This window comes from Eurytemora carolleeae, unplaced genomic scaffold (assembly GCF_000591075.1).
Source record: "Eurytemora carolleeae unplaced genomic scaffold, Eaff_2.0 scaffold714, whole genome shotgun sequence".
In the NCBI taxonomy this organism is placed as follows: Eukaryota; Metazoa; Arthropoda; class Copepoda; order Calanoida; family Temoridae; genus Eurytemora; species Eurytemora carolleeae.
This window is the reverse complement of record NW_019396623.1, coordinates 85543-113539: the sequence shown is the minus strand read 5'-3', so window position 1 is coordinate 113539 and position 27997 is coordinate 85543. Positions and strand designations below refer to the sequence as shown.

General features: G+C 32.7%; 3 protein-coding genes across 5 annotated transcripts; all 3 read left to right on the top strand.

Moving 5' to 3' along the window:
• Positions 1-167: 167 nt before the first annotated feature.
• LOC111706477 (apoptosis regulator BAX-like) lies at positions 168-6047 on the top strand. The gene is made up of 8 exons (XM_023479359.1): positions 168-191; positions 1389-1432; positions 1735-1807; positions 2947-3012; positions 3364-3462; positions 3665-3725; positions 4127-4224; positions 4740-6047. Exons 1-8 carry the CDS (start codon positions 168-170, stop codon positions 4836-4838), a joined length of 564 nt encoding a protein of 187 aa, XP_023335127.1. The 3' UTR covers positions 4839-6047.
• Positions 6047-7555, top strand: LOC111706476 (DIS3-like exonuclease 1). The gene is made up of 5 exons (XM_023479358.1): positions 6047-6150; positions 6276-6339; positions 6558-6654; positions 7218-7278; positions 7381-7555. The coding sequence occupies exons 1-5, from the start codon at positions 6053-6055 to the stop codon at positions 7553-7555; spliced, it is 495 nt and encodes a 164-aa protein (XP_023335126.1). The 5' UTR covers positions 6047-6052.
• Positions 7556-8078: 523 nt separating this feature from the next.
• Positions 8079-27521, top strand: LOC111706488 (DIS3-like exonuclease 1). 3 transcript variants are annotated; one of them, XM_023479376.1, is made up of 26 exons: positions 8079-8129; positions 8529-8574; positions 8735-8856; positions 10052-10129; positions 10305-10444; positions 10902-10970; positions 11102-11332; positions 12029-12462; positions 12575-12627; positions 12893-13021; positions 13221-13331; positions 13425-13519; positions 13747-13786; positions 14434-14549; positions 17208-17388; positions 17490-17568; positions 17753-17861; positions 19161-19192; positions 20635-20715; positions 21117-21193; positions 21596-21699; positions 22356-22425; positions 22877-22973; positions 23314-24024; positions 24516-25281; positions 25856-27521. In XM_023479376.1, exons 1-24 carry the CDS (start codon positions 8090-8092, stop codon positions 23450-23452), a joined length of 2673 nt encoding a protein of 890 aa, XP_023335144.1. In that variant the 5' UTR covers positions 8079-8089; the 3' UTR covers positions 23453-24024; positions 24516-25281; positions 25856-27521. The 3 variants fall into 3 exon arrangements, with proteins under 3 accessions (XP_023335144.1, XP_023335143.1, XP_023335142.1); XM_023479375.1 differs by having other exon boundaries at positions 24516-25336; positions 25836-27521; XM_023479374.1 differs by having other exon boundaries at positions 24516-27521.
• The last annotated feature ends 476 nt before the right edge of the window (positions 27522-27997 follow it).

The following is a 27997-nucleotide window of genomic DNA, read 5'->3' as shown; positions in this document are numbered from 1 at the left end:
AAATAGATATTTCACAGGTGGTGTCTATCTTTGCCTGCATTCATGCTACTGCTTATGAAATACATCATTGTTTATTTTATAGGTTACTGAGTACTTTTCAATGTACTCATGAAGATAAAGATAAAGGCATTTATGCAACGTATGGCAACATATGGGGATTTTAAAATATGTCGGGGGCGAATGTCATAAAAGTAATATTTTTTACCCCTGTCGAATAGAAACTTACCAAAAATAGTATAAAATTTCGACCCCTTGCGATGTTTGCAATAAAATGCAAAAAAAGTGCAAATTACCCTGTCGCCACTCGCCCCTTGTCCCACTTGCATGGTTTGCAATATACAGGGTGTCCCACGAAACATGACAGTTGGTGAATAGTTTAGAGAGTCTTTTTCCATTATTTGTTCAGTTGTTTGAGTTATTTATAATATATAAGGAAACAAACATGTCTGTTTCCCTATCTGTTTCTCATCCTTTGTGGGTAACCTGTATGAAAATCGGGAAAATCTAGCTTAAATGGAATTGTTGTCTAGATATAAACCTACACGTTCAAATCACTAAAGCTATATGGTTCATGTATAACAATTTATTGTGTACAAGGGATGTAATCCGTCGTCTTTGCTAGAAGGACAGATATCAGGGACCAAAGGGAATCGTTGTTATGCAGGGAATTGTTATAGGTACATTGGATAAATGAGAGAATTGGTCATGTTACATCGTCTGTACGCAACATCCCCCCTACTGAACTTCTGACCTATCAACTTTCCGACCTACTGCAATATCAGATCTATGCCAGCTGTTTATTTTTGTATTATTTAAGGGTTAGGTCAGGTTAAGACAATTTCTTGGCCGAGGGCTGCGGCAAAGACAGGCTAAGGGGCCAGCGTCGCGGCTAGGACAGGCAAGGGGGCTGGGCGCGCGGCCACAAGTCCATCTAGTAGCCGTACAACCATGTGCTAGAAGGTCAGATGCGTAGTATAGCGGATTTGGCGTATGTCTTGAAGTGGAGTATAGCGGATTTGTGTAGGTCGAAAGATACACCATCAAAAAAGTACAACATCTTCATAAGTCGTCTTTTAAGATTTTTAATACGTATAATTCAAAGACGACAGTGTTTTTAATTCAGACAGATTGCAATATTCAAGTAGTGAAGAGGAGGTAAGGTTTCAGACAGATTGCAATATTCAAGTAGTGAAGAGGAGGTAAGGTTTCAGACACCTCAAAACCACCCGACTCATATGACCCTCACGTTTTAGCTGAGAGCCCCTCACTTCATTTCTTCACTAGCTTAAACGGACTGAAAAACATTTTGCCAATTTTGCCAAGGTTTTTAAATTATTCCTTGTTTCAAGGTAAAAAATGGTTAATTTGACACTTGTCACTTTTCTAAGGTGGAGGTGGATGAGGATGAGGAGAGAGGTGTGCAACTCTACGGGTAATTTTAATTAACTTAAAAAAACTTTCTATTTGAATGGATTCTATCCTAATTTTACGTAACAATCTTTTTAAACATTAGTGAAGTGGAAGCTGTTTATTTTTGTTTTTGTTTATTGTTTAACTCTTCAGATTTCAGAGAAAAGGCCAGACCTAAATTTTGCAATTTACAATTAAAAATAACAATTATTCTGTAGAATCTTTGATGGCATTTTATTGAAGTGTAATTATATATTTAGTTGACAATCACTTGGGTATTTGAATTTATTGTATAATTTTATAATTTTATTTTATTTATTTCAGGGAGTTTTTAAGCCATAATCTTGAGCGGGAAAATTTACCCGGCCTTGTTAACCTTAGACTGCCACAAGTTCAGGTAGGAAATCAATATATATATATATATATACTAGAAATTCAAGGCGCTTCGCGCCCTTCCTTCTCGGCTTTAAGGGCGCTTTGCGCCCATCTTCTATTTTAATTGTGAACATGTTCTTTTTGTTTACATTTCAAAACAACGATGAAAAATATTTTGCGCACTTTAAAAAAAATTTCGCGGATTTTCAAAAATTTAATTTTTTTACAAAATTAAAAACCTTTAAAACACAAATTTTTAAAATTTCAATCATTCATGAACCTTCCCTGGGGTCCCTAGATGTCCCACAAAAAATTTGGGCCCGATCGGTTCAGCCGTTTTGACGTTTATTGGATACAAACAGACAATCAAACAAACAGACAAGCCAAATATATATATAGATATATATATATTTATCTTGCTTGTCTGTCTGTCCGTTTGTATCCAAAATAAACGTCAAAATTGATGAACCGATCAGGCCCCAGATTTTTTGTGCGACTTCTTGACCGGGAAGGTTTATGAATGCTCAAAATTACAAGATTTTGAAAATCTAATAACTATTTATAACACTGTTATTTTGGTTCGCAGTGTTTTAAGCTTTTGGACAGAAATTTTTTTTTTATCGAAAAGGTTCAAGTCTTTTTAGATTTAATTTTGTCCCGAGCTTTAGCGAGGGACAAAATATAATCTAAAATCAAAAATCAAAATCCGGGAACCAATCAAAACTTTATAGCACACGTGCTATAATTTACAGCGAATTTAACATTATAGCACTATGATTACTTTATAGCACGTTCATCTGAAATTCACGATGAAGTGAGTAATAATGATAATGTACACTAAAGTTTCATAAAAAATATTATTGAATCCGTGAACTTTTTTATTCTCAACGAGAAGAATCTCACTGCTAGAGCCACAATTAAACGTTGAAATGGAAGATGGGCTCAAAGCGCTCTCAAAGCCTGGTTGTATTATTTGTTTGCTTGTATTTTCCTAAATATTTTTTTCCAGGATAATGGATCTTTTGATTATTCATTTTCTGTTTTCCTCTAAATGTGCAAAAATCAATCTTTAAACCTAATATTTTTTTATTTCTGTGGAACATAACCTTTTTATCTTGTTTTTATAATTAATTATTATTTATTATTATGCTTTTTTTACAGGATTCCTTAAATTATGACCTGGCAAGACTGGCGGAAGTTTTTAGTCAATCTGAGGAGAGAGATTTGGTAAAAACTGTAATTAATCGTTTTTATCATTATTATTATAATTTTCAAACAGTAATAACCATAAATCTCTGGAATGAGGCACAGCAATTAACATTTAACATAATTAGTAATTTAATATCTGGCTCATTAACCAACTTCTTTGTAACAATCAAATGCACTTCAGTATTTCTATAATGTCGTCTTCCTATTCTACAATCACTATACTCATCATTATTTTATGATTATTGTCATCCCTATTTTATCTAGTAATTATTATCATATTATTATTATTATGTCTATTAATTTGAGTGACTTGGGTAAATTTTGTAAAAAAATTTATTTCATCATTATTGTTATTATTATTAACTCTAGGTCCGACAAAGAGCTGAAGAGATAGATCTGGAGTCCTTGTCAACGGAGAACTTCTTGTCCTTAATCAACGAGCTCTTTCATGACGGGGGGATTACACAGGTTAAGACCGTCATTGGGTTTCACATAGGTTGGGGCCATCATTCATTGGGGTCACAGATTGGGACCATCTGCAGGGGGAGTGAATGGTGATAGGAGATTTTGTGGAATGAAAAATTGTATTGGATGCCTTATGTTAAGTCTGGAACACATCTTCTTCTTCTGTGGATACTTTGTGTTTTAGAACAATTAATGATATTTTTAGGAAAGAGTTCTTGTTCTTTTCTTCTTCTGTTCTGATCTAACAATACGTGCTTGCAGAGCAGGTAAATAAAGGGACTGTGAACGTATTTTAATTAATCTTAAAAAAGATGGATTAGTTCATAAACCTTAATCCTAGAATGTTGTTAGTCTCTCTCTAAAAATTGAGTAATTGCAGCTTCTACTCTTGACTTATATCAGAGACAAACAAGAAAATGGCCAAGGGTTGTAGCATTACAAAAAGTATTGACTCACGCGCCTTCATTTCTTAGTGCAAGGTTTAAAGGGTAATATTAAGAATGCTTCAAAACCCTTCAAACATTGAAGATCAATTACTAAAACTGTATTGAAGGATCAGGGCCGTATACAGGGGAGGGATTTTTTTCTGAGCAATTAAAATTTTTTGTGTCTGAATCTTGTATCCCTCAATGATTTAGGATGATAACAAGAATTTTTCTTTCTTTAGGTTTAGGATCTCTCTGTTTGAATATAACTAATTGGACCCTGGGGTTTCTGCGTAGAACAGTAGCTGTGTGGGTCAGAGTACAGGGAGGCTGGTCAAAGGTTAGTTAAGGAGGAAATATTTTGATGTTCAAAAATTATAATTGACGCATACTTTTATTTCTGTTTTTTTGCGTCAGAAAACATATATTTTGGAAGACGTAAATTGTTTGTACCCTTGAATAAACTCGTATTTGCATAATTAAATGATTATAGGATAATAAGTTGGATCATTGATTGGTTGGTTGGTTGGTTGGTTGGTTGGTTGATTAATTGGTAGGGGGAAGTTACAGTGATACGATGCTTGTAATTTGATCCAGCATTATTATCTCCCTTGATTGACTGATTATTGAACGATTGATTGGTTGATTGAATGATTGGTCAGCTGATTGATTGGTTGATTGATTGGTTAGGTTCTGCGTGGTCAGGAAAGTTACATTGACACGATGCTCGTGATTGGATCCAGTAAACTCAATTAGATAATTGACTGATTATTGGACCATTGGTTGGTTTATTGATTGATTGGTTAAATAATTGTTGCTTGATTCAATTGGTTGACTGATTGATTGATTGCTTAGGTTCTGCGTGGTCAGGGAAGTTACAGTGATACGATGCTTGTGATTGGATCTAGTATCATTATTATCTCCTTCATACTTTACTACAGAAGAAGAACTTGATAAGAACCTAATTGGAACCGATTAGCTACCTCATCTCTCGCTAAACTATATTTTTGCACCAATGTACAATGACATGTCATGCTAACCCTACAATCATGTAGGACCTACATGGAAGAATACAATTACATGGGATGTTGGGACAAGTGGTCACCTGTGACCATTTGTCTGATCAGGAATTTTTAATAGATAAATAGATGTTAATGTACATGCCTGTCAGAATTTAAATGTTGTTGAATTTAAAATTCAACCATTTCCTTTGTATAATAATTCAAAGAGCTTTTAAAGCAACAATTAAAATCGGTTATAAATGGTAGAAAACATGCACAGGTTTTAATATAAATCTTAATTGTAACATATCTTAAAAGATCTCAAAAATATTATTTTGAATCATACGTTTTAAAAGATCTCATTCATGTAAAAGAAATTTGTAAATATTTGACTTATATTTTATTTTATTTTTGTATGTTTATTTTTTATCTATTTGAAGCTTTTAACCCCTCTTGCTTTCTGTTTAGTATTATTTGAATATAAAAAGATGTTACAAGTATTCCAATAAAAAAATGTGCTGAAAAATCCACAAATAAATTTGATTTTTCGAAGCTTTGTCTGTATTAATTCATCGCAGCTCCAAGACATTTTTTTTCACAATTTATTTTTAAATTAATTTTTTTAAACAAAATTTTAAAGAGAGTAGTGCATTTTTTCTCCGACTGTTGTATTTTCTTTTTATCTGATCATAGATCTGTTTGCTGTTCCTCTTTTGTAGATATACGCATTCTAATCCCTTGTAGACAAAGGAGATATGCATTTTGACACATATTTCTGCTTTTGTTTCTCCCTTTTTGGCAATTTTCTGTTTCATACTATTCTTTAATTTGATATCATGGAACCAGAAATATTACATTAAGTATAATAGAAAGTTACTGTAAATGAATAAATATCAGATGTATTTGCCGTTTTCAGTATGTACTGCAGCTGCAAGAAAATTATTAAATTGATTTAAAACACAATTCATGACTCATAAGGCATTTCCAGTATTGTATGATCAAAGGGAATTTTCCTGTTATGCTTGATAATGTAAAAAAGACAATCTTTTTGTGTAACCAAAACTAAATAATTTAGGATAAAAATGTTTTTAAAAATCACAATCATAGTGCCTAAATAATGTTCATTCTTCACTTGTTTACACTTTTCTATGATTTTTAGAAATTAAAATGAAAGAAGAGATTTCTAATTTGGAGAGTGTGACGAAAAAAATTCAGATAAAAACTCGACGAAAAATAGTTGGCGTCGTTCGAGAAAGCTATCTCAGGTTTTTTTTAGATGTTAATATTAACATAAATATTCTCTGAACTTGACCACTTTTGTTATTTGAAAATAAAATTATGCATATTGCATTAACTAATATTTTAGCCCATTGAAAAAAAAATGTTTTAGAAATGACATTAGCTGCAGTTGCGAGCTTTGCTTCGAAGGTTGCTCGTCAATTAACCCTGGAAAGGTATAAATATTCTCTAGAAGAAGGGGGGGGGGGGGTATCTTAAATTGTTAGTATCTTTAATGTATTAAAATCAAGACGAAATTTAGTTATTTGTGTGGTGCACTGTTTCGTCACTTGAAATTGGTCGAAATTATGAAAATCGTTTTGGATAGTGTTTACTTCAATGAATGGTACGCATTGTATCTTTTAAGAACAGTCTACAGTCCCTTTAATGCTAGGTGTCATTGCTACCGAGTGATCTGGAGCACTATATTATCCCTGGGGTCGATATAGTTGCCAAGTTTATGGACATCTTAGAACTACAAAACTTTTCAGGTGAAATACAAACATAATTGGAATTTTAATAAGAGTGTTAGCTTGAAAAGGGAGGGGAGTAAATCAGTTGAAGATGGAAAGGTGGAGGAGATCAATTTTTCTTCTCTTAATAAAATAATTTCTTAAATCAACTGTTTCGCAAATTTATTAATTCTAATTTAGCAGTGCATATATTTGAAAAATCATGTTCTTATTAAAAAGAAAGGCTGATCAGGTAAAAATATCAAAATGCCAGTCAATTGCTGTGAGCGTTATTTCAATTGACCCTCAATGCAAAGATGTCAATGCCCGATTCACAACGGTATCCTCGAAACTTTATCTGAACAATATTTGGAAGATATTGTCGTTTTCTGGGTTTACATGGTTTTTGTTTATCATAATTCATATATATGTGTTCCTAAAGTAGAAATGCGAAAGTCACCTTTGTATAGACACCACTGTTGAAAATAATCAGTTTTTTAGTCTATTAAGTCCTTTAAGTCCATTTTTTTCTCACATTTATCCTCGACAAGGAGGAGAGGGGGGGGGGTTAATTATTTAAAGTAAATACCCCTGTATTTTAGGATTGATATTTCCTCAGACTGTAGTGAATATTATTCAGCTGAGAAGTTTAAAACATTACAGGTCAGACAACAAAAAGATTTTAAAACATATTTAAAAAAATTATTAATTAAAAACGTATGTGTTTCATGTTTCTTATTCTTCAACATTCCCTAAAATGTTAAGGCGTGTATGTAATTACATCAGGGATCAGATATTCCCTAAAATGTTTAGGCGTGTATGTAATTACATCAGGGATCAGCTATTCCCTAAAATGTTTAGGCGTGTATGTAATTACATCAGGGATCAGATATTCCCTAAAATGTTTAGGCGTGTATGTAATTACATCAGGGATCAGTAGAATTGGAGTAAACCTAAGTTACAATTAGCTTTCTCTGGGATATCATAGTTTTCAGATTGGTTGCATATTTGCTGAATTTGATCTATTTAAACCCTCTACTTTTATACAAAATTGTATATATATTAATTTTCGTATGAATTTGACACAGTTTTATATCAATTTCTCGAGATAGGAACATCAGATATAACTTTCATGGGTCCCGATCGAGAGCTGAAGTGATTTGCTTTCAGCCTATATCCCCTTTCACTTTTCCTTTACAGTCCATTTAAAATGCAATGTTTCTCATTCTTGTTGATGTATTTAACCCACATTTTTTATTTTCCACTATTAATATTTCATTTGCTCATATTCAGCGAACAAATACAATAATGTTTTAAAAGTACATACCTAGCTTCTTGGGGAAAATTTTTTTCTAAAAGGGGGGAACGATTTTCAAGAAAATATTCACCCCTGTTCTGTGCACTAAACACACATCTGACTTCTAGAGAAGAATGTCATCATTGTAATTTTTATATTTTCAGCTGGCAATCCAGGATGATTTACAAAGTCGGAGAATGGTACTTTGCTCATCTAGGTAGAAAAAGACAGTTTTATACAACGAGATTTCTTCTCAATTGTTTTCTTTAATCTGTAAATGTAGAAAATATCTAGATCAAGCATTGATCAAGATATTCACAATACAAGCATTGATCTAGATATCCACAATACAAGCATTGATCTAGATATCCACAATACAAGCATTGATCTAGATATCCACAATACAAGAGTTCCCACCTTAGTTAATTGCTGGACTCCGCAAGTAAATATTTATATCGGAAGGTAAACAAATAAGCCCGGTCTCACTAGTTGATGAAAAGTCCGTCTGTGTTTGGGTTGCGGCAGATTTAACTGTTACCTGAGTTTACATTCATGTCCTCCTCTCACATGAAGACGAGGAAAAAACCTCATTAAACAAGATATTATTCATGTTTAGGTGGTCAGAAGCAAATTCTTTTCATAACTGACGATGAACATACCAGGAAAGAAAGATAAGTCTGGTGGATTAAAAAGTGTCTAATATTTTTGCTGGAAAATACTAAAGTTATCAATGTTCAGGTTCAGGTTTAAGGATTTTTTTTAGTTTGGATTTTAAAAAAACTTTTTGCAGTTTGAGTTTATTTATTTTTCTGAATGATTTAGAAATGAATATTGTAGTTTATCCAATCAGGTGGTAGTTCTCTCTCTCCAGGAGTATATAGAAAAGTATATTCCAAACCCTGGAGAAGTTCTTCTCATGTACCGAAGTCTCAACACTACCGAAGGTACATAACATGATTAGAAGGTTTACGAAGGATTATTAAATTTAAAAAAAAATGGTTTCTATTTATCCTTTGTGTAATGTGTTCTGGGAATTTTTACCAGATTTTTTGAAATAAGAGTTTTTTCAAAATGTGGAACCAAGTTTTAGGGTTTGTGGACCAATTGATTGGAAAAAAGGATTTTTCATAGTTTTTTCATTACTTAAAGGGAGTGTTCGCCAAAAAATGTAGGGAGCTTATGGTAAAAAATAAGCGCTTTTGATCGCTACTAATCTTACCTCTATTTGTTGCGTCTATAAGGAGAAAATTTGTTAAAAACGACTTGTAATGAAGAACATAGCGTCCAAATGAATTCAAAACGTTGCAACATTCAACTCGGATCGTAAGAAAATCAATTTTATTCCAAACAAATCATTCAGATATTACAACCAATAATCATCGATGATTTTTCGACGCATTTGTAAGTAGTTGATATTTGAAAACATTTATTACTGTTTCGAGGATTTTTGATAATGAAGACGACATTTTTATCGTTTCCAGGAATGCTAAAAAATCCAGCACCAGCGAAATATTATTTTAAAAAAATCAATATTATTAAGAAATATTGACTATATCCGAATGCGTCGAAAAACAATCGATGACTATTGTTTGTAATGTCTGAATGATTTGTTTGGAATTAAATTGATTATTTTATTATCCGAATTGAATGTTGCAACTTTCTAAATTTGTATGGACGCTACGTTCTTCAGCAGGAGTCGTTTTTAACCATTTTATCCTTATAGACGCAACATAAAGAAGTAAGATTAGTAGCGATCCAAAGGGCTTATTATTCGCCGTAAGCCTATACCCCCTTTCATTTTTCGCGAACATTCCCTTGAATTTTTGAACGCTTCACAATTAATAGCTTTTATTAATTATGCTAATTATTATCTCCTAATAAGAAAAAATAAAGAATTTTATGTATGAATTTTAAATTGCTAATTGATTTATTGATAGTTTTAAGCAAGTGGAAAAAAGTGCTGCTATGAGTTGATTGATTGAGTTTTTATTACAAAGAGGACCATTGTTTGATAGTTTAATCACATTTTTAAGAATAATAAATGATATATATATTAATTAATGATTTAGAAAAGCATTTAATTGCAAATTTCTTTTGGGCAAATATTTGAAATAGTTTGATTAATTAATTGATGTTCAGATGAGAGGGTTGAGGGACGGGAGAAGGAATACACTGAACACTTAAAACCAGAGGTTCTAGAGGCTGGAATAAAAGCAGGAAATTATTTCATCATTTAAATAAATCCATGTCGAATAACTGGTCAATTAAACGTTTTTATTGCTTCAGATTTAAATTTATGTCGAGTTGTTATGTTAAAATCCCAATTATGTAATCCCTTTGGCTTTAAATGGCCTTTTTTCTTGTTTAATTGTAAAAGATGAAACTGGTATAGGAAAATACATTGTTGGAACTCTGAATGTAAATAAACATTTGAGTTCCAGAGAAGCATTTGTTCCCCGGATAGGAGAGAAGAACAAGGGGACCGGGGATATCCTCATTTCCGGTATGCGAGATAGGAATAGAGCAATACAGGTAGTATGGGTTGATCTATTGGTTGGTTTGTTTGTTGATTGGTTGGTTTATTGATTGCGTCATTGATTGATTAAACGATTTATTTATTACCGATTAACTTGTCAGATTATTTTCTTAATTTATTGATTTCTGATATTGTTGATAATCTTCTTAATATTTACGACCATTTAAAGCTGAGTTTGTAAATGGGCAAACTGTTATTTTCCAATTTGTTGATTCAAACAATTGATTTTATAGAGATAGCTTTTAGTTGTTTTAAGTAAAACTTATTTTTAAGATAAATTTAATATATTTAATATAATACGTAACTTTTTACAGTAGTAGTTTGAAATATTAAAATCTTCTTTATTCAAAGTGTGCGCAGATTATTTTAATTGATTGATTGTCAATTCTAGAAATAAATAAATGACGGGTTGGTTGGTTAACTTGGTAGTAGATTAATTGATTGCTTATTTAGGGGGACAGGGTTGTTGTTGAGTTAGCACCTAAAAGTGAATGGAAGGCTAGAGCAACTGCGTTAATTAAGGTAAATATTTCTTTTATTATCACTTTTTTTCCAACCAAAATTGTATTCATTCACTATAGTTTGTTGTAATCGTTTATTGCACTTTCTAAAGGAAGGACTATGTAAGACTTACAATGAATAAATGATGTTAGGATGAGGAGGAAAAAGATGAGGGTAGATCCTGGTCTAAAGGAGCAGATGTGATGCCAACAGGACGAGTTCTAGGTATCCTGGAGAGAAACTGGAGAGAGTATATTGCAACCCTACCCTCAGACGAAAATGCGGGAATGGAAAGGGCAACTGGCCGACGAGTCCTTGTCTGCCCCTTTGACCGGAGGATTCCTAAAATTCGGATTCAGACTACACAGCTCAGTAAACTTCAGGCATCGAATAATAAGAGCTAAACTGTTATCTGTGTCATCAAGGGACTGTTTGGGTAATTTCAAGTGACCTTCCATGCAAAGGGTTCAATGCCCGATTATTAACGGTACCCTTAAAAGCTTTATCTGTTCAAGAATGAATTAAGTATCCATGTGTTAGTTTCTTTATAAACTATTTGTTTTCATTTGCGGTTTCTCGGTGAAAGTGACTTGTTCATTACTTGCTTGTAAGAAGCAAAGAAGAAGTTCATAGAAATAAAACTAAATTTAGATTCAGAAAATTTTGATCAGATTAAGGTTTCAAGGGCACCGTTGTGAATCAAGGATGGCTTTCCTATCTTTGCGTGGATAGTAACTTGAAATTACGCTTACAGATTATTTAATATTAAAATTTTTTGTAAAGAAGCAGGCATTGGGGCCTAATATATGAAAGAAAGGGTAACGTTCTGAATTCTTATTTGTTGCGCTCTTCCATTCATCAGGGGAACTTAAAATACAAAGAGAGTCTTTAACATCTGGTGTCTATTTATCTTGATTTAATGGTAATCTGAAATAAGCTTTCATAAATAAACCAAAATATTTTTCAATAAAAAAGTATCTTTCTTTTTTGTAAATCTTAATACTGGAGATAAGTTTTTTTAAAAGATCTAATCAAATGTCAATGTCTGAACAACTCCATTATTACGCTGGTAACTCTAGGGCACCAGGGTACTGGTGAGGATAGATAACTGGCAGGTCAACTCTCAGTACCCTCAGGGGCATCTTGTCAAATGCCTGGGAAAGATCGGAGATCTAGAGACAGAGATTGATTCTATCCTAGTAGAGAACAGTATAGAAGTTACTCCGTTTTCAGATGGAATACTCAAGGAGCTTCCTAGCCTAGAGAGTGCTGCGGACTGGAAACCTGATCCTGCCGAGGTGACCGCTAGAAGGGATCTCAGGGACACTTTGGTTATGTCCATAGATCCTCGAGGCTGTGAGGATGTTGATGACACTATTTCCATAAAACATCTTGAGAATGGAAATGTTGAGATTGGAGTTCATATTGCTGATGTTACACATTTTGTTGAGTTTAATTCTTTAACCGATATGGAGGCAAGGAAGAGAGCAACTACAGTATACCTAGCAGATAGGTATTATTTTTTAATTTAATAAAATAAAAAAGTACTGGACCAGTTCCGTAAGAAGTAGCTGAACTGTCCAGATAAAGATTAACCACTTCTATTAACTTATTGCTTTGTGAAGGAGGTATGATATGTTACCTAGTGTTCTCTCTGCAAACCTGTGTTCCCTGTTAGGTAACATTTTTAAAGAACCAAATACAACTAAATGACGACCTTACAAATGCTAAAAGATAGGATAGAATCCAGAAGAAGGGTAAATAAATGAACATTACATGGAAGAAGGTAAAACAAGATAAGAAATTGGAAATTAATTAAAAGTTAGGGTAAGAAAGAAAGTGAGAACATTACACATTCAAGGGAAAATCAACAGCTGGAATGTAAATATGGGTAAAATATTGATCATCAGAAGCTGACATGTCATTATATTTTCTTATCTCAGGGAATGTAGAGAGGTATGCTGTGTCTGTGATCTGGGAGATACATCCCACCAATTTCAAGGTGCGGAAGGTTTGGTATGGTAGAACCCTAATCCGCTCCAGCTACAAACTCTGCTATGAAGATGCTCAAGGAAATAATTCTTAGACAATAAATCTTCATAATAAATAAATGTTGAAAGTAGTGCTTTTTTAATATAGCAAAGATGTTGCAACCTATTTTTTTGTTAATCCTCAACAGATATGATAGGAAACATAATTTGAAGTGGTTAATTTCAATTTCCAATGTGTTTTTTTAAACTAGAAGATCTAGATTAGAATTTTTCCAACTAGATGTGATCAATGGTAAATCCAAGGAGGAAATGCAAAGTAGAATACAGGAGTTGAAGTCACTGCAAGGAGTTCAACTTGAACAAAAATACAATCATCTGAAGGATAATCTAGGTGCGGAAACAGAAAATTACGAAGAATATGAAACAAAATGCTACGAATATTGTAAGTTGCAGTGCCTTAGTTTATTTTATTTGTATTCTTTAGTTCTTCTGAGTAAAATAGCTTCTAGATGGGAATCTTCAAGACAGGAGAAAGGAGCATTAAACCTTGAGTCTTCAGAGGTTCAGTTTGAGTTTCAGGTTGGTTCTAATTTGTTAACTTGTTTTCAGTAACTTTTTTGTTTCTTAGAACTTCTTTAACAATTTTCCTTGATATTTGTATGCTCTAAGCATGCAGTGGTCAATATTCAGAGCCAATGTACACAAGAATTTAATAGAATGTGCACTTCAGCTTTGACTTTCTTTTTCAAAATGATGGTTGAAGAGTGTTTTATGGCTTTGGTTATCTAATGATTAATTGATTATAGGAGAGTTCCTTGGAAAGTATTAAGCCTAAGGAGCATCTAGGTAAAATTTAACTAAACTACAATATAACTTAAAGAGTTTTGACCTTGAAATTTAAAAAAAAAGGAAAAAAAATTCATTTTCCATGTCTACATTCTTTATTTTTACCTATGCAATACAAGTTACATTAAGTCCTCTGCTTTAGAGTCAACTGTTACAAATTTGATTTCAGTGTAACTGACCAAAGTTACTTTTTAATGTTCGTATTACTATTCAGTGTTTCAAATGGATGCATAGTGTGCTCACTGCTCATTGTGTGTATTTTAAACTTTAAATCATTTGTCTAGTTATAGGGATTGTAAGCCTTATTTCAAGTGACCTGTCATCCTAAGATGCCAAAGCCCAATTCACAGGCTTTGTTCGATCTAGTATGAATTATATATCAATATTTATTACTTTAATTGTGGTTTCTCTACAAAAGTGACTTGCACATTTTTTATTAAGAAACCATATTGAAACGATCAAAATTAAACAAACCACAAAATTTGTCACAAAATTAATCAGATTAAGGTTTCAAAAGTACCATTGTGAATTGGACATTGTCATCTTTGCATGGGTGGTACCCTTGTAATTATGCTTAAAGTCCCTTAAAAATATATTCCCCATTAAATTCTTCAAATTTTATTGATAAATGCTTTTTTTCCCCTTAGAGATTCATGAAACAGTTGCCGAATGTATGATAATGGCAAATCACTGGGTTGCCAGGAAAATTGCTGACGTTTTCCCAGCCTTCTCTCTTCTTAGGCTTCATCCACCTCCAAAGAAGGTAACTGGGGGGAAGATTATCTACTCATTAGTAACATTAATTCTGATTGTAACCTTTCTTACAAAAGTAACTAGTTGTAAGCAGTGCTTGGGTAAAATATCAACCAAAAACTGCAAAAAAACCTTTTTTATTCCTAAAACCCAAATCTGAACTTTTGAAAAAAGAGAGATTAAAAAAATTCCTCTTTTCCGAATGGTTCTTCAAGTTTTAGAATAAAAATAAGCGAAAAAAATAATACAAAAAATTTGAAAATTATTTTATGTTAAAAAAATTCAGTAAATCTGGAAGAAATGACCTGGATCTGGATTTGGATTCAGATCCGCATCAAAATTAAATGGATCCTAAGCACTGGTTGTAAGCAAATGCTCTTTCTATGACCCTCTTTGACATAAAACATAAACCTTCTCCTCCGAAGGTACATTGTGGAAAGTAGATGCTTTCAATTATGCCCTCCTCCTGGGCAGCAAGTAGAAGCCCCTTTTATAAACTGCATAGTGCATATTGCACTTAAGGAGGTGAATGGTCTTAAGTATGTGTTTCAGACATTTTGCTTCTTTGACGCATACTTTCACTAATAAGGTCAACTCTGATGCTCTAGGTTTAACCCCTGCACTGACTTTCAGTGTAGGTAGACATAGAAATCAAGTAACTTCTCATACTATAACCTTCTTGAACTTAGGTTTATACATGACATCACTTGTACAGGCTCAGTTACTGAAGATTTATGACATTGCACAGTATGCCCTATTTATCAGCCGTGAAGAGCAATTTTAATAAATTTGTAAATATCTATGCAATTATCTATTCCTGAATTGGTTTGCCAAGGGGGGGGAGTGCAGAGAAGTCCTCATTTTGTAATCACAGCCACCCAAACTTGTTTTGCGGCATGCGCGCTCCATAATTTGTAATCTCCACCACTTTAATTTGTAATCTGGAATAAAAATGCTAACATTAAATCGTTTATTTCTTAGTAATAAGACCATATTGAGTATTGATCTCTGTTAATGGCCCTATGGCGTACAATATTGTTTAAGCTTTCTTTATTGCTCCTCAGTTTCAAAAATAAATCTAGACTATAAATATGCCGCATGAAGCGCTAAAAATAAAATTACTTTTTTGAATCTCAAGTTTCGCTTTAAAATGCTTGGGGCATTTTTCTCTGAATGTTATTGATTTAAACTCCTTATATATCACATTTTTAATGAACGTAATACTAACTGAGTCCTAGAGTCTGTGTACTTTTTAGTCATAGTTTATATTTAACATAATAATAATATGGCAAACATACTGGGGAGCAATGCCCCCTGACCCCCCCCCCTTCCTGCTCCTAGAGAATTACGATTTTCCCCATTAAGAACATAACACTTAGGTATCTTTAATTGAGATGAAGCTTTAACCATGATTAGTAAACTTTTATGTTCTTTCTTCTATGCATGAAATTATTTTTTTTGTAGATGCTGAACTCGAGTAGGCGAAAACAAAAATCTTAACACTCTAATGGTTTTTTGAAAATATCTTTTAAATGGAGATAATTATTACTTTGGGCGGGTGAGGTAATTTTTAGTCGGCAGGCAGCCCGACCTTTAAGAATCTTAACTCCAATCATGAAATGCAGTCCTTAAATTTGTGGATTGGATCTAAGATTCGGCTCAAATAAACTATGCCTTGTTTCTCAGTTTTTGTTGACCAAGCGAATCTGAAAGCAAATTGAAAAACTAGCTTAAGTCAATACACATGCCATGAAACCCCGATAGATAAATTAAAATCTCAGATAACAAGATTTTACAGTGATTACAAATTGAGGTGGTGGAGATTTCAAATTGATTTCAAAACACGTTTGGGTGGCTGTGATTACCAATTGAGGACTCCCCCCACCCTTTGTTTGACACACCCTTTTCTAAGAATTAATCAATGACAACCTTCAAATCAAATCAAATCAAATATTTTCTGCAGTAATAATAAATTATAACAGTTATTAACAAAACATTAGTAACTTTAAATATATGTAAAACTACTGCAGCAGGAGAGCTTTAATAACTTAGAACTGTTAACAAAGCTCTCCTGTGATACTCAAGATATAAATAATTTTTTGAAGAAGGTTAGAGATGGGAGTTGGTAGAGTAGGGTAGGTAAACTGAAGCGGTTGACAGACATGCAATCGAAGTAATTAACATTTTGTATAATTTTTCATTTTTTGGACAAATTTTTTTTTGCAAACATTTTTACTATATAACTGGATTTTGCGATAAAAAATTCAATTTTTGCAACTTGCAAATTTTTTTGCAGGTTCTAAAAGTAGAGCACAAGAGCTTTCTAGTGATGTATCATTTGTCATATTTGGACATAAAACATGGGATTTAGAGGGGGGGGGTCAAATTGACCCCCCCCAGCATATCCTGGTTTTCAAGTACCCCAGCAGGGATAGGGTTAAGAAATCATAGAGATATAAACAATCATTCATAATTTCCTTTTGGCTCCATTTAACAACAGCAATATCTAGTGGCTTGAACATAAATAGCAAAACAACTTATTTCACAAAAAATTTTCATATTTAGCAATCAGAGACTTTTTTACACGATACTTTACTCATTTTTACTTTTCATAACTTTTAATACTGGATCAAGAGCATTCCAAGCCAACTTAACCTGCCATCCCTAGGAGAACTTTGATGAGTTGAAGAAGTGTGCTGGAAGTAGAGGTTGGACCATTAGCACAGAAAGTAATAAACTTCTTGCGAGCAGTCTTGCTTCCTGTGTTGATCAGGAAGACCCTTCAGTTAACTTTCTGCTTAAAAGTTTAGCCACATATGCCATGGTGCAGGCAGAATACTTCTCTACAGGTAGAATTGGATATGTTTTTACATAATGCAATTTATTTTATTTTCCCTTGGGTTATCTAAATTTTAAATGCAAAAAACTAAAAGGAGTAACTTTAATTAAGGAAGTGTACCCCAAGAGGATTGGAGTCATTATGGTCTAGCTCTGGACAAGTATACTCATTTCACTTCACCAATTCGAAGGTAAACTACTACATTCAGGACTTGTTAAAAGCTCTAAAGAGAACTTAATTAAAGATAAAATGCTGGACTACAAATTGATAATTTTGTTTTTGAAAGGCCTGCACTTATTTCTAGGCAGCCTAGTTTTAGTATATGATTTATGCAATGAAATTTAAAACCCAATGAAGGGCAGGTGATTCTCCAGGTATGCTGATGTTATTGTGCATCGACTGCTGTTAGCGGCGTTGGAGAAGTCAGATTGGTGGAAGGGAGGAGAGACCTCGTCAATACTTTTCAACAACTCAGAGCTCAAGGTTGAATTTGTTTGTATACACATGCATTGATGACCAGAAAACTCTGGAATATGAAATCGACTTTTAGACTCAAGTTAAGACTTAAAATAATGAACATGAAGTACAGCAATTGCGCAGTGTAAACAAACCCTTTTCACTTATTTGATTTAATAACTTGGTAGTAAAGCTATTTGCTTTAAAACAATATCAAATACACTATTGCATTAATGTTGTCTTAATATTCTACATTTTCTGGGTATTCAACAAGGATTAAAGGGAGTGACCGCTTAGGCATGGTAGTTGAGCTGAGAGTGCAGTATTGTAGAGATTTTTTTTGGATTCATATAAATGCAGGTGGCGGCGTGGCAGATTTGTCGCGCCACCACCTGCAGGCGAGGCAGATACCCAGGAGGATTTTAAAGATCGAATTCTTGCTCTTGCTGAACAATTTTACACCGTAAAAACGTCCTATAGGTCTTAAATTAATCCGAATCTTTTTTCTTCAATACTGCACTCTAAGCTCAACTACCATGTTTACGCGGTCACTCCCTTTAATGACCCTCTAGTTATACATGGTGACAACAAAATCACAATTTTATTATATTTAGGAATAATAAAAGTTAAGCAAATTTTCAACGTACATCAGAGCTGAAAACTTTAGAATGGTGGATATCAGGATTAATGCTTAATCCTCTGTTTTTGCTAATCTCGAGACTAACATAATCTCGAGATTATGTTAGTCTTGAGATTAAATATTTAGATCAACAAATTTGATTCTAAGAACGCCAGATTGGTTCGTTTTCTTGACATGAAGGGCCTTCACTTAATTTCTCACCCATTTATTTATTAATACATTAGTTAAAATTGGTTACAGAAGAATCTGAAACCTCTTATTAAATATTTTTCTTCGCCGATTAATTTACAAAATGGCCGACAACAAATTCTTTTTTTATCAGAAATTGCGGATTTCTCTCATGGGATAGAATTTATTTTCAAGGCTTTCATTGGTCAATACAATTTACGAACTATATTCCTGCACTCTCATTGGAGAAAATAATGTACGAATATCCAACGAGAGAGAAAAAGAGTGGATTAAGGACTAATATTAAAAGTTTCCACAGTGGATATACGGATTAAGAAGTTGGGATTAAATGTTATCCATTCTAAAGTTCCCAGCTCTGAAATGATATTTTATAAAATAAAAATTTATAGTTTATGCGTTTCTCAATGGAAGTTTATTACAAAGTTGAAAATATAAATTAATTTTCAGAAAAGAAACTTTTTCGATAACACTTTTTAACTATTGAAAACTTTCTTTAGGATCTCTGCCAGCATATTAACGGACGAAATAGGTGAGTTATAATTTGATTTCTGGTCTCTTATCGTTGTTTTTGAGACTTATAAAACATGAAAGTTCTCTCATATCCAGGTCGATTATTCCCTGATAACCAGCGCACCACATTAATACATGAGTTTATATGCTTTATTGAAGAAGATATTGCCAACTTCAGTCCTCACACTCTCAACTGGAATTGTAGCCGCTTAACACTGGGCCGGCTACACTGTTGTAGTTAACGGTGTTGACAAGAAGTAGGGACAGAGAATAGATTTAATACCTATTTTGTGACCAATTTCGAAGAGCCAGCCTAAATTTGTCTTATGTCTTATGTCTTATCAAGGAATATAAATCAAAAAACAAAATGTTTCATTTATTTTTTATTTATTAACTAAAATTACAATACTCAGTTGAGGCTCTGGCCTCACTGGATTTTTCTAGAGACACCTTGAACATATAAAGGTTTTTTGATAGTTTTTTCTCCAAAAAGTATAATTATTTCCGCCAAATCTGTATCACATAGTTGTATGTAAAAATATGCTAGTTAGCACACATCCTTATTTTAATATTTTTATATTTTATTATTATTAATAATAATAATAATTTAATTCGATTGAGCTTTTTTAGAATCGTTATTTACTTATATAAAGTTGTAATCTTTGTATGTCTGATCATAACTCATGAACCCCTTGACTGATTTGCGTCAATATTTGATCGGGGAACTCAGGAGAACCACGAAAATGACCTTAGCTTGATTTTGAGTGGATTGACTTTAATAGGAAAAATTTATTTGCTGGTAAAATCAACCAGGTGCGGATGAACGGCGGAACAATCCATGAGTAACCTAGGCAACGCTGGTTTCCCAAAAACTTATAAGTAAAACTACATATAATTATTTATATTATTTATAGAATCAAAACTTTTAAATTGAATACCTAGTAATTCGTAATTATACAAAAAGTTGCTAAGATATCAATGAATGGTCGTTAGAGTTAGATTTTTCTATTTATATTTAGAAATATGATGCCACGTGGAGAAATCAAAATAATGGGACAGTTTTTGTAATTTCAACTTATTCTTTATTTAAAAAGGGGAAGCCCAATTCAAAGCTTGTTGTTCTGTTTTGGATGAATTCAATTCTATTATAATGGTTCAATCAAAATAATATTGATAATTTTCGCATTCATCCTCAACAAAGCTTGCATTGCCTACTGCAGTGATCTACAGTACACTGACCGAATAAACGGTGGTATTTAGCGGAAGAGTGTATTTTGTATAATAGGAATGTATCCATTAGTTAGTATCTATGTTATTTTAATTCTTATCTGATTAAAATAACTTTTTTGATCTCTTTACGCATAAATTAAAAAGATTAATTTTGATTTTTAATAATTTGATATTCAGTATTCGGATGTTTACGTGTTTTATTTGTTGTATTTTGTTTATTTTCTTGTTTAGATCTGCTCAATTAGCGCAGAGGATGAGTGCTCAGCTGTTCCAAACATTATACTTCAAGGGTTTACCACTTTCAGATCCACGGTAAGTTAATTTTAAAGGAGGGTTCATGGATTTTAAAAATGAGCAAAATTTCTCACATTTGCACTTTTTTACACATGATATGGGGGGAAAGCGAAATAAAAGATATTTGTATATTTTATCTTTTCTAAATTTGATCTATTTATTTAAGCTCTTTGCTCATATACTTATGTTAGCTATAGCTGGCCGAACGGCTGGTCCAGATTGACTTAAAGTTTTAAAGAAGTCCACTTGGGAATGATGACAGAGACTAAAAGTTCGAATTGTTTTTTAAAATTCAGAATTTCGATTTTTTCCTGAAGTGTTTTTGAAATATTCCGGGCAACGCCGGGCACTTCAGCTAGTTTTTAATATTATTATTATTGAGATCATAATTAATCCTTTTTTAAACTTTTCCGTTCTAGTTGCATTGTGGATGCTGTCGTTCTATCTTTACGATCCAATGGATTCATTGTTTATATACCAGCATACGCTCTAAAAGGTATCAATTTTTAATTCAAAATTTATTACGCTCGGCGCCCTTTTAACTAAAGAATTTTCATTGAAAGACTGGTATGTCCGATTCACAACGGTATCCTTAGAAGCTTTGTCTGATCAAGTATGAATTAGACAATAGTTATCCAATATCCGTAATTATAAATTTGTTTTTAAAAACTGTTTATTTTCATTTTCGGGTTCTCTGCAAAAGTGACATGCGCATTTCTTGAGTCAGAAAAAATTGAGAAATTATAAGAATTAAACACTTATCAAGCCAGAAAAATCGCCATTATCATCCAAATTATTGATAAGTTTAAAGGGTACTGTTGTGAATCGGGAAAGTCCCTTTTCAAATGGAATACCACTTAAATGACGAGCACAGTCCCTTTAAGTTCTATTTGTGTAGGTCCAGTTTACTTAGAGAACAAGGCTAGAGAGGTGATCTATAAAGGAGAACATGGTCTTGTCTGGCAGAAAGGGATAGTTACCCTTAGGGAACATTTTGTAAAGGTAGATAGATAGATTGTCGCACTTAGGGAACATTTTGTAAAGGTAGATAGATAGATTGTCGCACTTAGGGAACATTTTGTAAAGGTAGATAGATAGATAGTCGCAATTAGGGAACATTTTGTAAGAATAGATATACATATTGATAGTCACATTAAGGTAAGATTTTGTATAGGTAGATAGATAGATAGATAGTGACACTTAGGGTATGTGAAAATGGAGTTAGATAGATAGTTGTGAAGGTAGTTAGATAGAAAGTCATAATTAGGGAACATTTTGTAAAGGTAGTTGGATCAATATTTGTATTCTGAAAACATTTTGTTAAGTTAGTTAGATAGATAGTCATAATTAGGGAACATTTTGTAAAGGTAGTCAGATCTTTATTTGCATTCTGGAAACATTTTGTTAAGGTACAGTGTGCCCCACAAAGTTGTGAAATAGGAAGACGACTAAGCAATCTTATTTACATTTGACAACTAAGCTTTGTTTCTTGTTCATTTAACTATTTAAAAGTAATACTTAAGTCTACCAGTCGTCTTCCTATTCAACAGTTTTATAGGTCTCATTGTATTAAGAAAGCTGGTTTGTATCTCATTCATCATTGCTCTGCGGCACTTTTTCTCATACCCAATACTCATTTTGAAAATAAACTTTTTTAGGTTGATACTATTGATGGTACGGATATCTACAGAATTTTTGATCACGTCACTGTATCAATTCAGCTTAAAGGTAAATTCGAATTAATTTAGGTACAGTTAAACCCAATACTTCAGAGAAATTAAGAATTAATAAAATGTCGTCTTGACAATTTTTCAATGGGTTTTATACTTTTATTCCTAAATCTCAGTAATTGTAAAAATAAATAAATAGCCATGAATATGCGTGAGCAGTTCTAAAGAGCTTTATATAATTATTAAACCCAAAAATCAGACATCAGTTAGTTAAGAATACGACATTTTATAAATTCTATCAATTGCTCCAAAGTACTTGGTTTAGTTTAAAATGTTAAATCTAAAAAACATGTAAATGCCAAAGTTGAAAACTTTTAATATGATAGAAATCAATTTCTTTAAACCCGCGAACTCTAAATCCATAAGAAAGCGGTTTAAATTCGTTCCTTTCATTTAAAAAATGGGTCATTGTTTTGGTTTTAAAATATTTAGATTTATTTTTAAAAAAGGATCTGAAGCGCATGGGCATGAATTATCCTATGTTCTCCTGGACAACAAGGGCTTCAAAACACGGCCTGGGGAGGAGAGATCGGTCAACTTTCTCAGGTAAAAACCACGTGACTGATACGCGGCATTTCTGATTAAATACGAAGAAAATTACAACGATGAATATTGTCTATTTATTTGATTCTTTTTGAATATTGTTTTTAAATCTAGTGAAATCCACTTGCGTTGGACCCCTAGTTTCTCCATAACTTAGCACGATATATGCTTCTAAAATTTTCATAACACGTAATAATTTATTTCCCGTTCTTTCTTTTTCTTGAACGGTTATAAACGATCTCAATATCAACGGTTTTAGCCTTTCGTTAATGGAATCATCCGTTAAATTTCAAAAACCTTTAGGTTAGTCCTGCCGGAATAGCGTTACATGCACTATTTTCAGCGCTGCGCGTGAGAAGAAATCCTTTGAAGATTCTGCCTCTGAAGATGAAAAAGAAGAAGAACTGAAGGAATCAAAAGTTTTCAGATTTTTCCAGAACATGCGAGATCTTGGAACTAAAACATTGGAGGATAACTTATAATCAATGTTAAAGCAAAACTAGAGGTTTTATCAGGGGGAGGAGACATCTTGTGCAAAAAGAGCATTAAGTGTTATATGTGTGAAAAGCTAATATTTTTAGTTTAGTTCTTAATTTGGTATAAGGAATAAGAATCTAAGTAAAGATTGTTTGACATATTGACATGGGCAATGGACAGGACCTCCCCCCCCCGCTAGTTAGGTCAATAATTGTACAATGTATTCTAAATTGTATTATTCAGAGTAAGTATGCCATTATTTTGTACAAGAAAAACACTGAGCTGAAAGAAAGGAGAAAATGAAGTAAAAATTAATTTTACAGTTGTTTTTTTACTTGCAAGATTTGCCTTTTGGGTAGTACAAACTAACCTAATGTAACTACAAATAGATATTTTTTAAATTAAATATTTCAGATAAAATGGAACAGAATTATAAAGAAGACATGAAAATGGAAGAAGAATACGAAGTGATAAATAAGATTAAGAAAGAAGAAGAAGGAAACTTTGAAGAAACTGAAATAAAAGGAGGACTCATTTATTGTTTGTGGGTTAGAAGATGTAAAAATGTAAAATCCAGGTAAATAAAAAAACAGGTTTAAAGAAAACTTTGGTTTGAACTTTTATTGGACAGTCGTCACACTGTTCCATTGAGACCGTCAGGTTAAAAGTTGTGTCACTCGAATGAAACCTTTTACAGTAGATACATACATGTCTAGAAATATCATATTAATCAATCGTGTAATTTCAAGACTCGTAATTTTGTGAAGCATGAATAACATTTAACTGTAAATTCCTGAAACCTGATCGAAGATGTTGATTCTTGACCCTTATCTTTTCTATCTCAAGCACATTATTCTCTAGTGCGCAACTCGTGGATTTGAACAGCAAAAAAGAGCATTAACATTTTAAAATAACTAAATAGGCATAACTTATATTAGTTTAAATATTGCTGCTTAAATTTAATTTGCAATTTTTATGTGAGTTTCTCGTATATAAATAAACCATTGTGTCAATTTTATTAAATTGAATTTTAGACTTTTTTAGTTTTTGTTCTTGTTCGTTTTTTAGAATACCCTTCCTTGGATTATTCTCTGCAATCTGAGCAAACCCAGATCAGGAAACTCGAAGGAGGAAATTATTCATGTGACATATGTGGGTACATCGCAACTGCCAAATATATAAAGATACATATTAGAAGTAAACATGAAGTTTTGAGATATTTCTGTGATTAATGTGAATACACTTCACTTGTGTGAGACAAGATACCCTGAAAACACTAATTGAAAGTGTTAATCAAGGAGTAAGCTATCCCTGCCATGAACGTGAGTATTCTGCAACAACATGCAGTACTCTAAATCAACATATGAAGGTAAACATGAAGGAGTCAAGTTTCCCTGTCCTATAAATATGCTGCAACTGAAGCATCTTGTCCTAGGCTTCATATTGAGGCTCAACATGAAGGAGTGAGATATCCATGCAATCAATGTGAATACACTACTTTATATGTGCGTCAACTGAAGAAACATGTAGAGTGTAAACAAGGAGAATTAAAATGTTCATGCAGCAAGTGTGATTACGTTGGAAACACTTCCAGAAAACTAGAAAGACGTGTCAAAAGTAAACATACTAAGGTCTAATATCCTTGTAATAAATGTGATTATGCTGCAACAACAAAAAGTAATTTAACAAAATATATTGAGATTAGATATGAAGGAGTGAGATATCCCTGTAATTTGTGTGAATATGAATCATTAGCCACTTTCAATCATAAGAGACATATCGAGAATAAGCATTTTCCAAGAAAAGATATTGATAGTCAATAAATAGAATCTATGTAAGAAAGTCACCGGAAAAAAAGTTTTGGAAAAAAGCTGGAAATAATAACTTAGGTAAAAAAGACAAAATGTCACTGGAAATGAAGTTCTGAATTTTAGATTCATGAGACTTTTCCCCCTAAAATAGTATGGGGGCTGCCAATAAAGTCTCAGGAAAAAAGATCACAGGAATTAGAAAGTCATTAAGAAAATATATCCGAAGAAAAAAAACAGGAAAAAAAGTTCTAAGTCTTATGAAAATGAGATCAAGTCTGAGACGTTTTCATAAAAAGGACTTTTTTCCTATGCATCGGCAGTTTGAATATAGACAGGGGTGCTTTTAATATCCATGCCCCCTTTTTCCATTGTTGTAAACATCCTTTGTTCCCGTGCATTTTCTACCATAGTATTTCTTTTTTTCCGGGGTTATTTCTGTATAAAATCGTACTGGGACCAGAAAATGAAGTCTCTAAAGGGTGGGACTTAATTTCCAGGGACTTTTTTTCAAGGACTTATTTTCTACAGGACTATTTAGTGCCAAAATTCAAACGTTATTTCCGAAAACTTTTTTCAGAGAACTTTTTGGACGTTTAGCAATAAATGTGATCTCGTCAATAAGAATTTATAACTAAGTATGTAATGTAATGTTCGCTGGAATTATATTTAGTTAATTAAATTACCTGGCAACCAGTAGTCTAAGTTCCAATCATAAACCATTTTAGATTTATTTTGTACTGCACAGATATTAAATATTAGGATACAAAGTATTCATCTACATAAATACTTTTGTCGGTTTGTCTGTTCGATCTTATTCATTAAACTTAAAAACGGATTAACCGATCCGTCAACTCCCGTGACCCCAGGGAATGGTTATGGATGGTCACAATTTTTAAAAATCACCTAAAAAATTAGTTTTTTAAAAATCCAGAATGAAAAATCAATGAATCTGTGATTTTTTTTACTTATTATTTGATAGTTTATGAACAGAAAATGCCACAGATCAAGCAAAAATTAAAAGTTTAAATCAAAGATGGACGCGAAGCGCCTTGGAAGCCTTGTATATGAATAAAAGTTTAAAAAGAGATATTAATTAAATATTTATGTTAATATTTTATTATTTTACACCCCTGCTAATTCAGTTCAAAGGTTATTTTATAAGACCTACATCATGATTAGTGTATACTGTGTAGTGTGTGTGTACTCTACAACTAGTTTATAGAGCACAAATGTCAGTTATCTACAGATTTCTCTATAGCCTTACACTTCAGTTATTATAAATAAATAAATATGTTAGGAAGCTGTTCTTGCTCCATATATATGGTTTGGAAATATTTATTATTTTTAGTTTTTTACAGTTTGAAATCGAAAAATAATTTTAAGTTTTACTGATTTCAAGTGTAAACTTTTTGAAAGTAATCAGAAAAAATGGAATATGAAGATAGCTTAGTGAATTTGATGTTGTTACATGCAGAGCAAATAGTTCTATTAGACACTTAATAGATCAACTGTTTAGTGAAATGGGCCTGTGTACACTGCACAACTGCTGTGTTTCATAATCATTGAACTTTTAAGTCATCTTCCTATTCCAGAGTTTTCTGAGTATCACTGTAATCAAATGGAGCTGTGAACTTCTAAGTAATTTTGTAAGAAATACTTTACACTGAGCACTCCCAAAATGGAGAAGTTTTCTGGTTTTGCACATTCGTATTGCTACAGTGAGATCAATAAAGCTGGGGAATAGAAAGACGACTGTTAGACTCCAGATATGATCTTTTATGGTCCTATAAACATGAAACAAGGAAATTATGCAATCTGCTCAGATCAAATAAGTTAATAACCGTATCAAGTTGATCATTAAGCTACAATTTGGTTGCGTTATATAAACAAGAATTACACACAAATATATTGCATAAATGTCGTCTTCCTGTTTAACAGATTAAAGATTCTCACTGCAGTTTTAGACTTGTTAATAGATAATCGAGCAACATCTTTGAATAGCCTCTTGATGAATAATGTATATGTCAGAATTTAGAAATTGATTTATAATACCGGTTACCCACAAAGAATGAGACTTCAATGACGACTTTAAACACATCATTTCTGACAATTTGAAGGTTGAATTTGATATTTACTGATTTGACAAGGATAGAGAAATGTTTAAACATACAGTCGTCTTTGAAATCTCATATTTTGTTGGTAACACTGTATATAACTGTCAGGAAATGTTCTTCAGATGAGAAACGAAAATTAAAATTTCAGATTTGAAAATGGAAGTTCAGTCGACCATGAAACCGTGTATGGATATGGAGAAGGCTAAACAACTGATCAGGTAAAAGTCTGGGACGTATACAGGGTTTGAGGCTATGGCCTGAAAATGAAAACTACATTTATTAGGGGGGATACAGACCTTAACGGGGCTGAGACCCCCCCCCCCCCCCCCCCCGCCTGAAAAATCTCGTCTTTTTTACACCTTATGTCAGCTCTATCTTGGATGGTTACTGGTTAAACTAAAAATCAACACCCTATTTGAAAATATTTGACAGTTCAGAAATGGCCTAAAAATGTTTTATTGACAAGTTTAGAGGCCAAAAATTCATTAAAAAACCGTTTCCGATGCAATTTTTCTCCTGAACTCCTTTTACTTCTCCAAATGATGCAATCTTTTTAAAAAATAGTTTTTCATGAAAAGATGCCCATTAAATGCACAGTAAAAAACAAATGTTGAATATCTTTCAA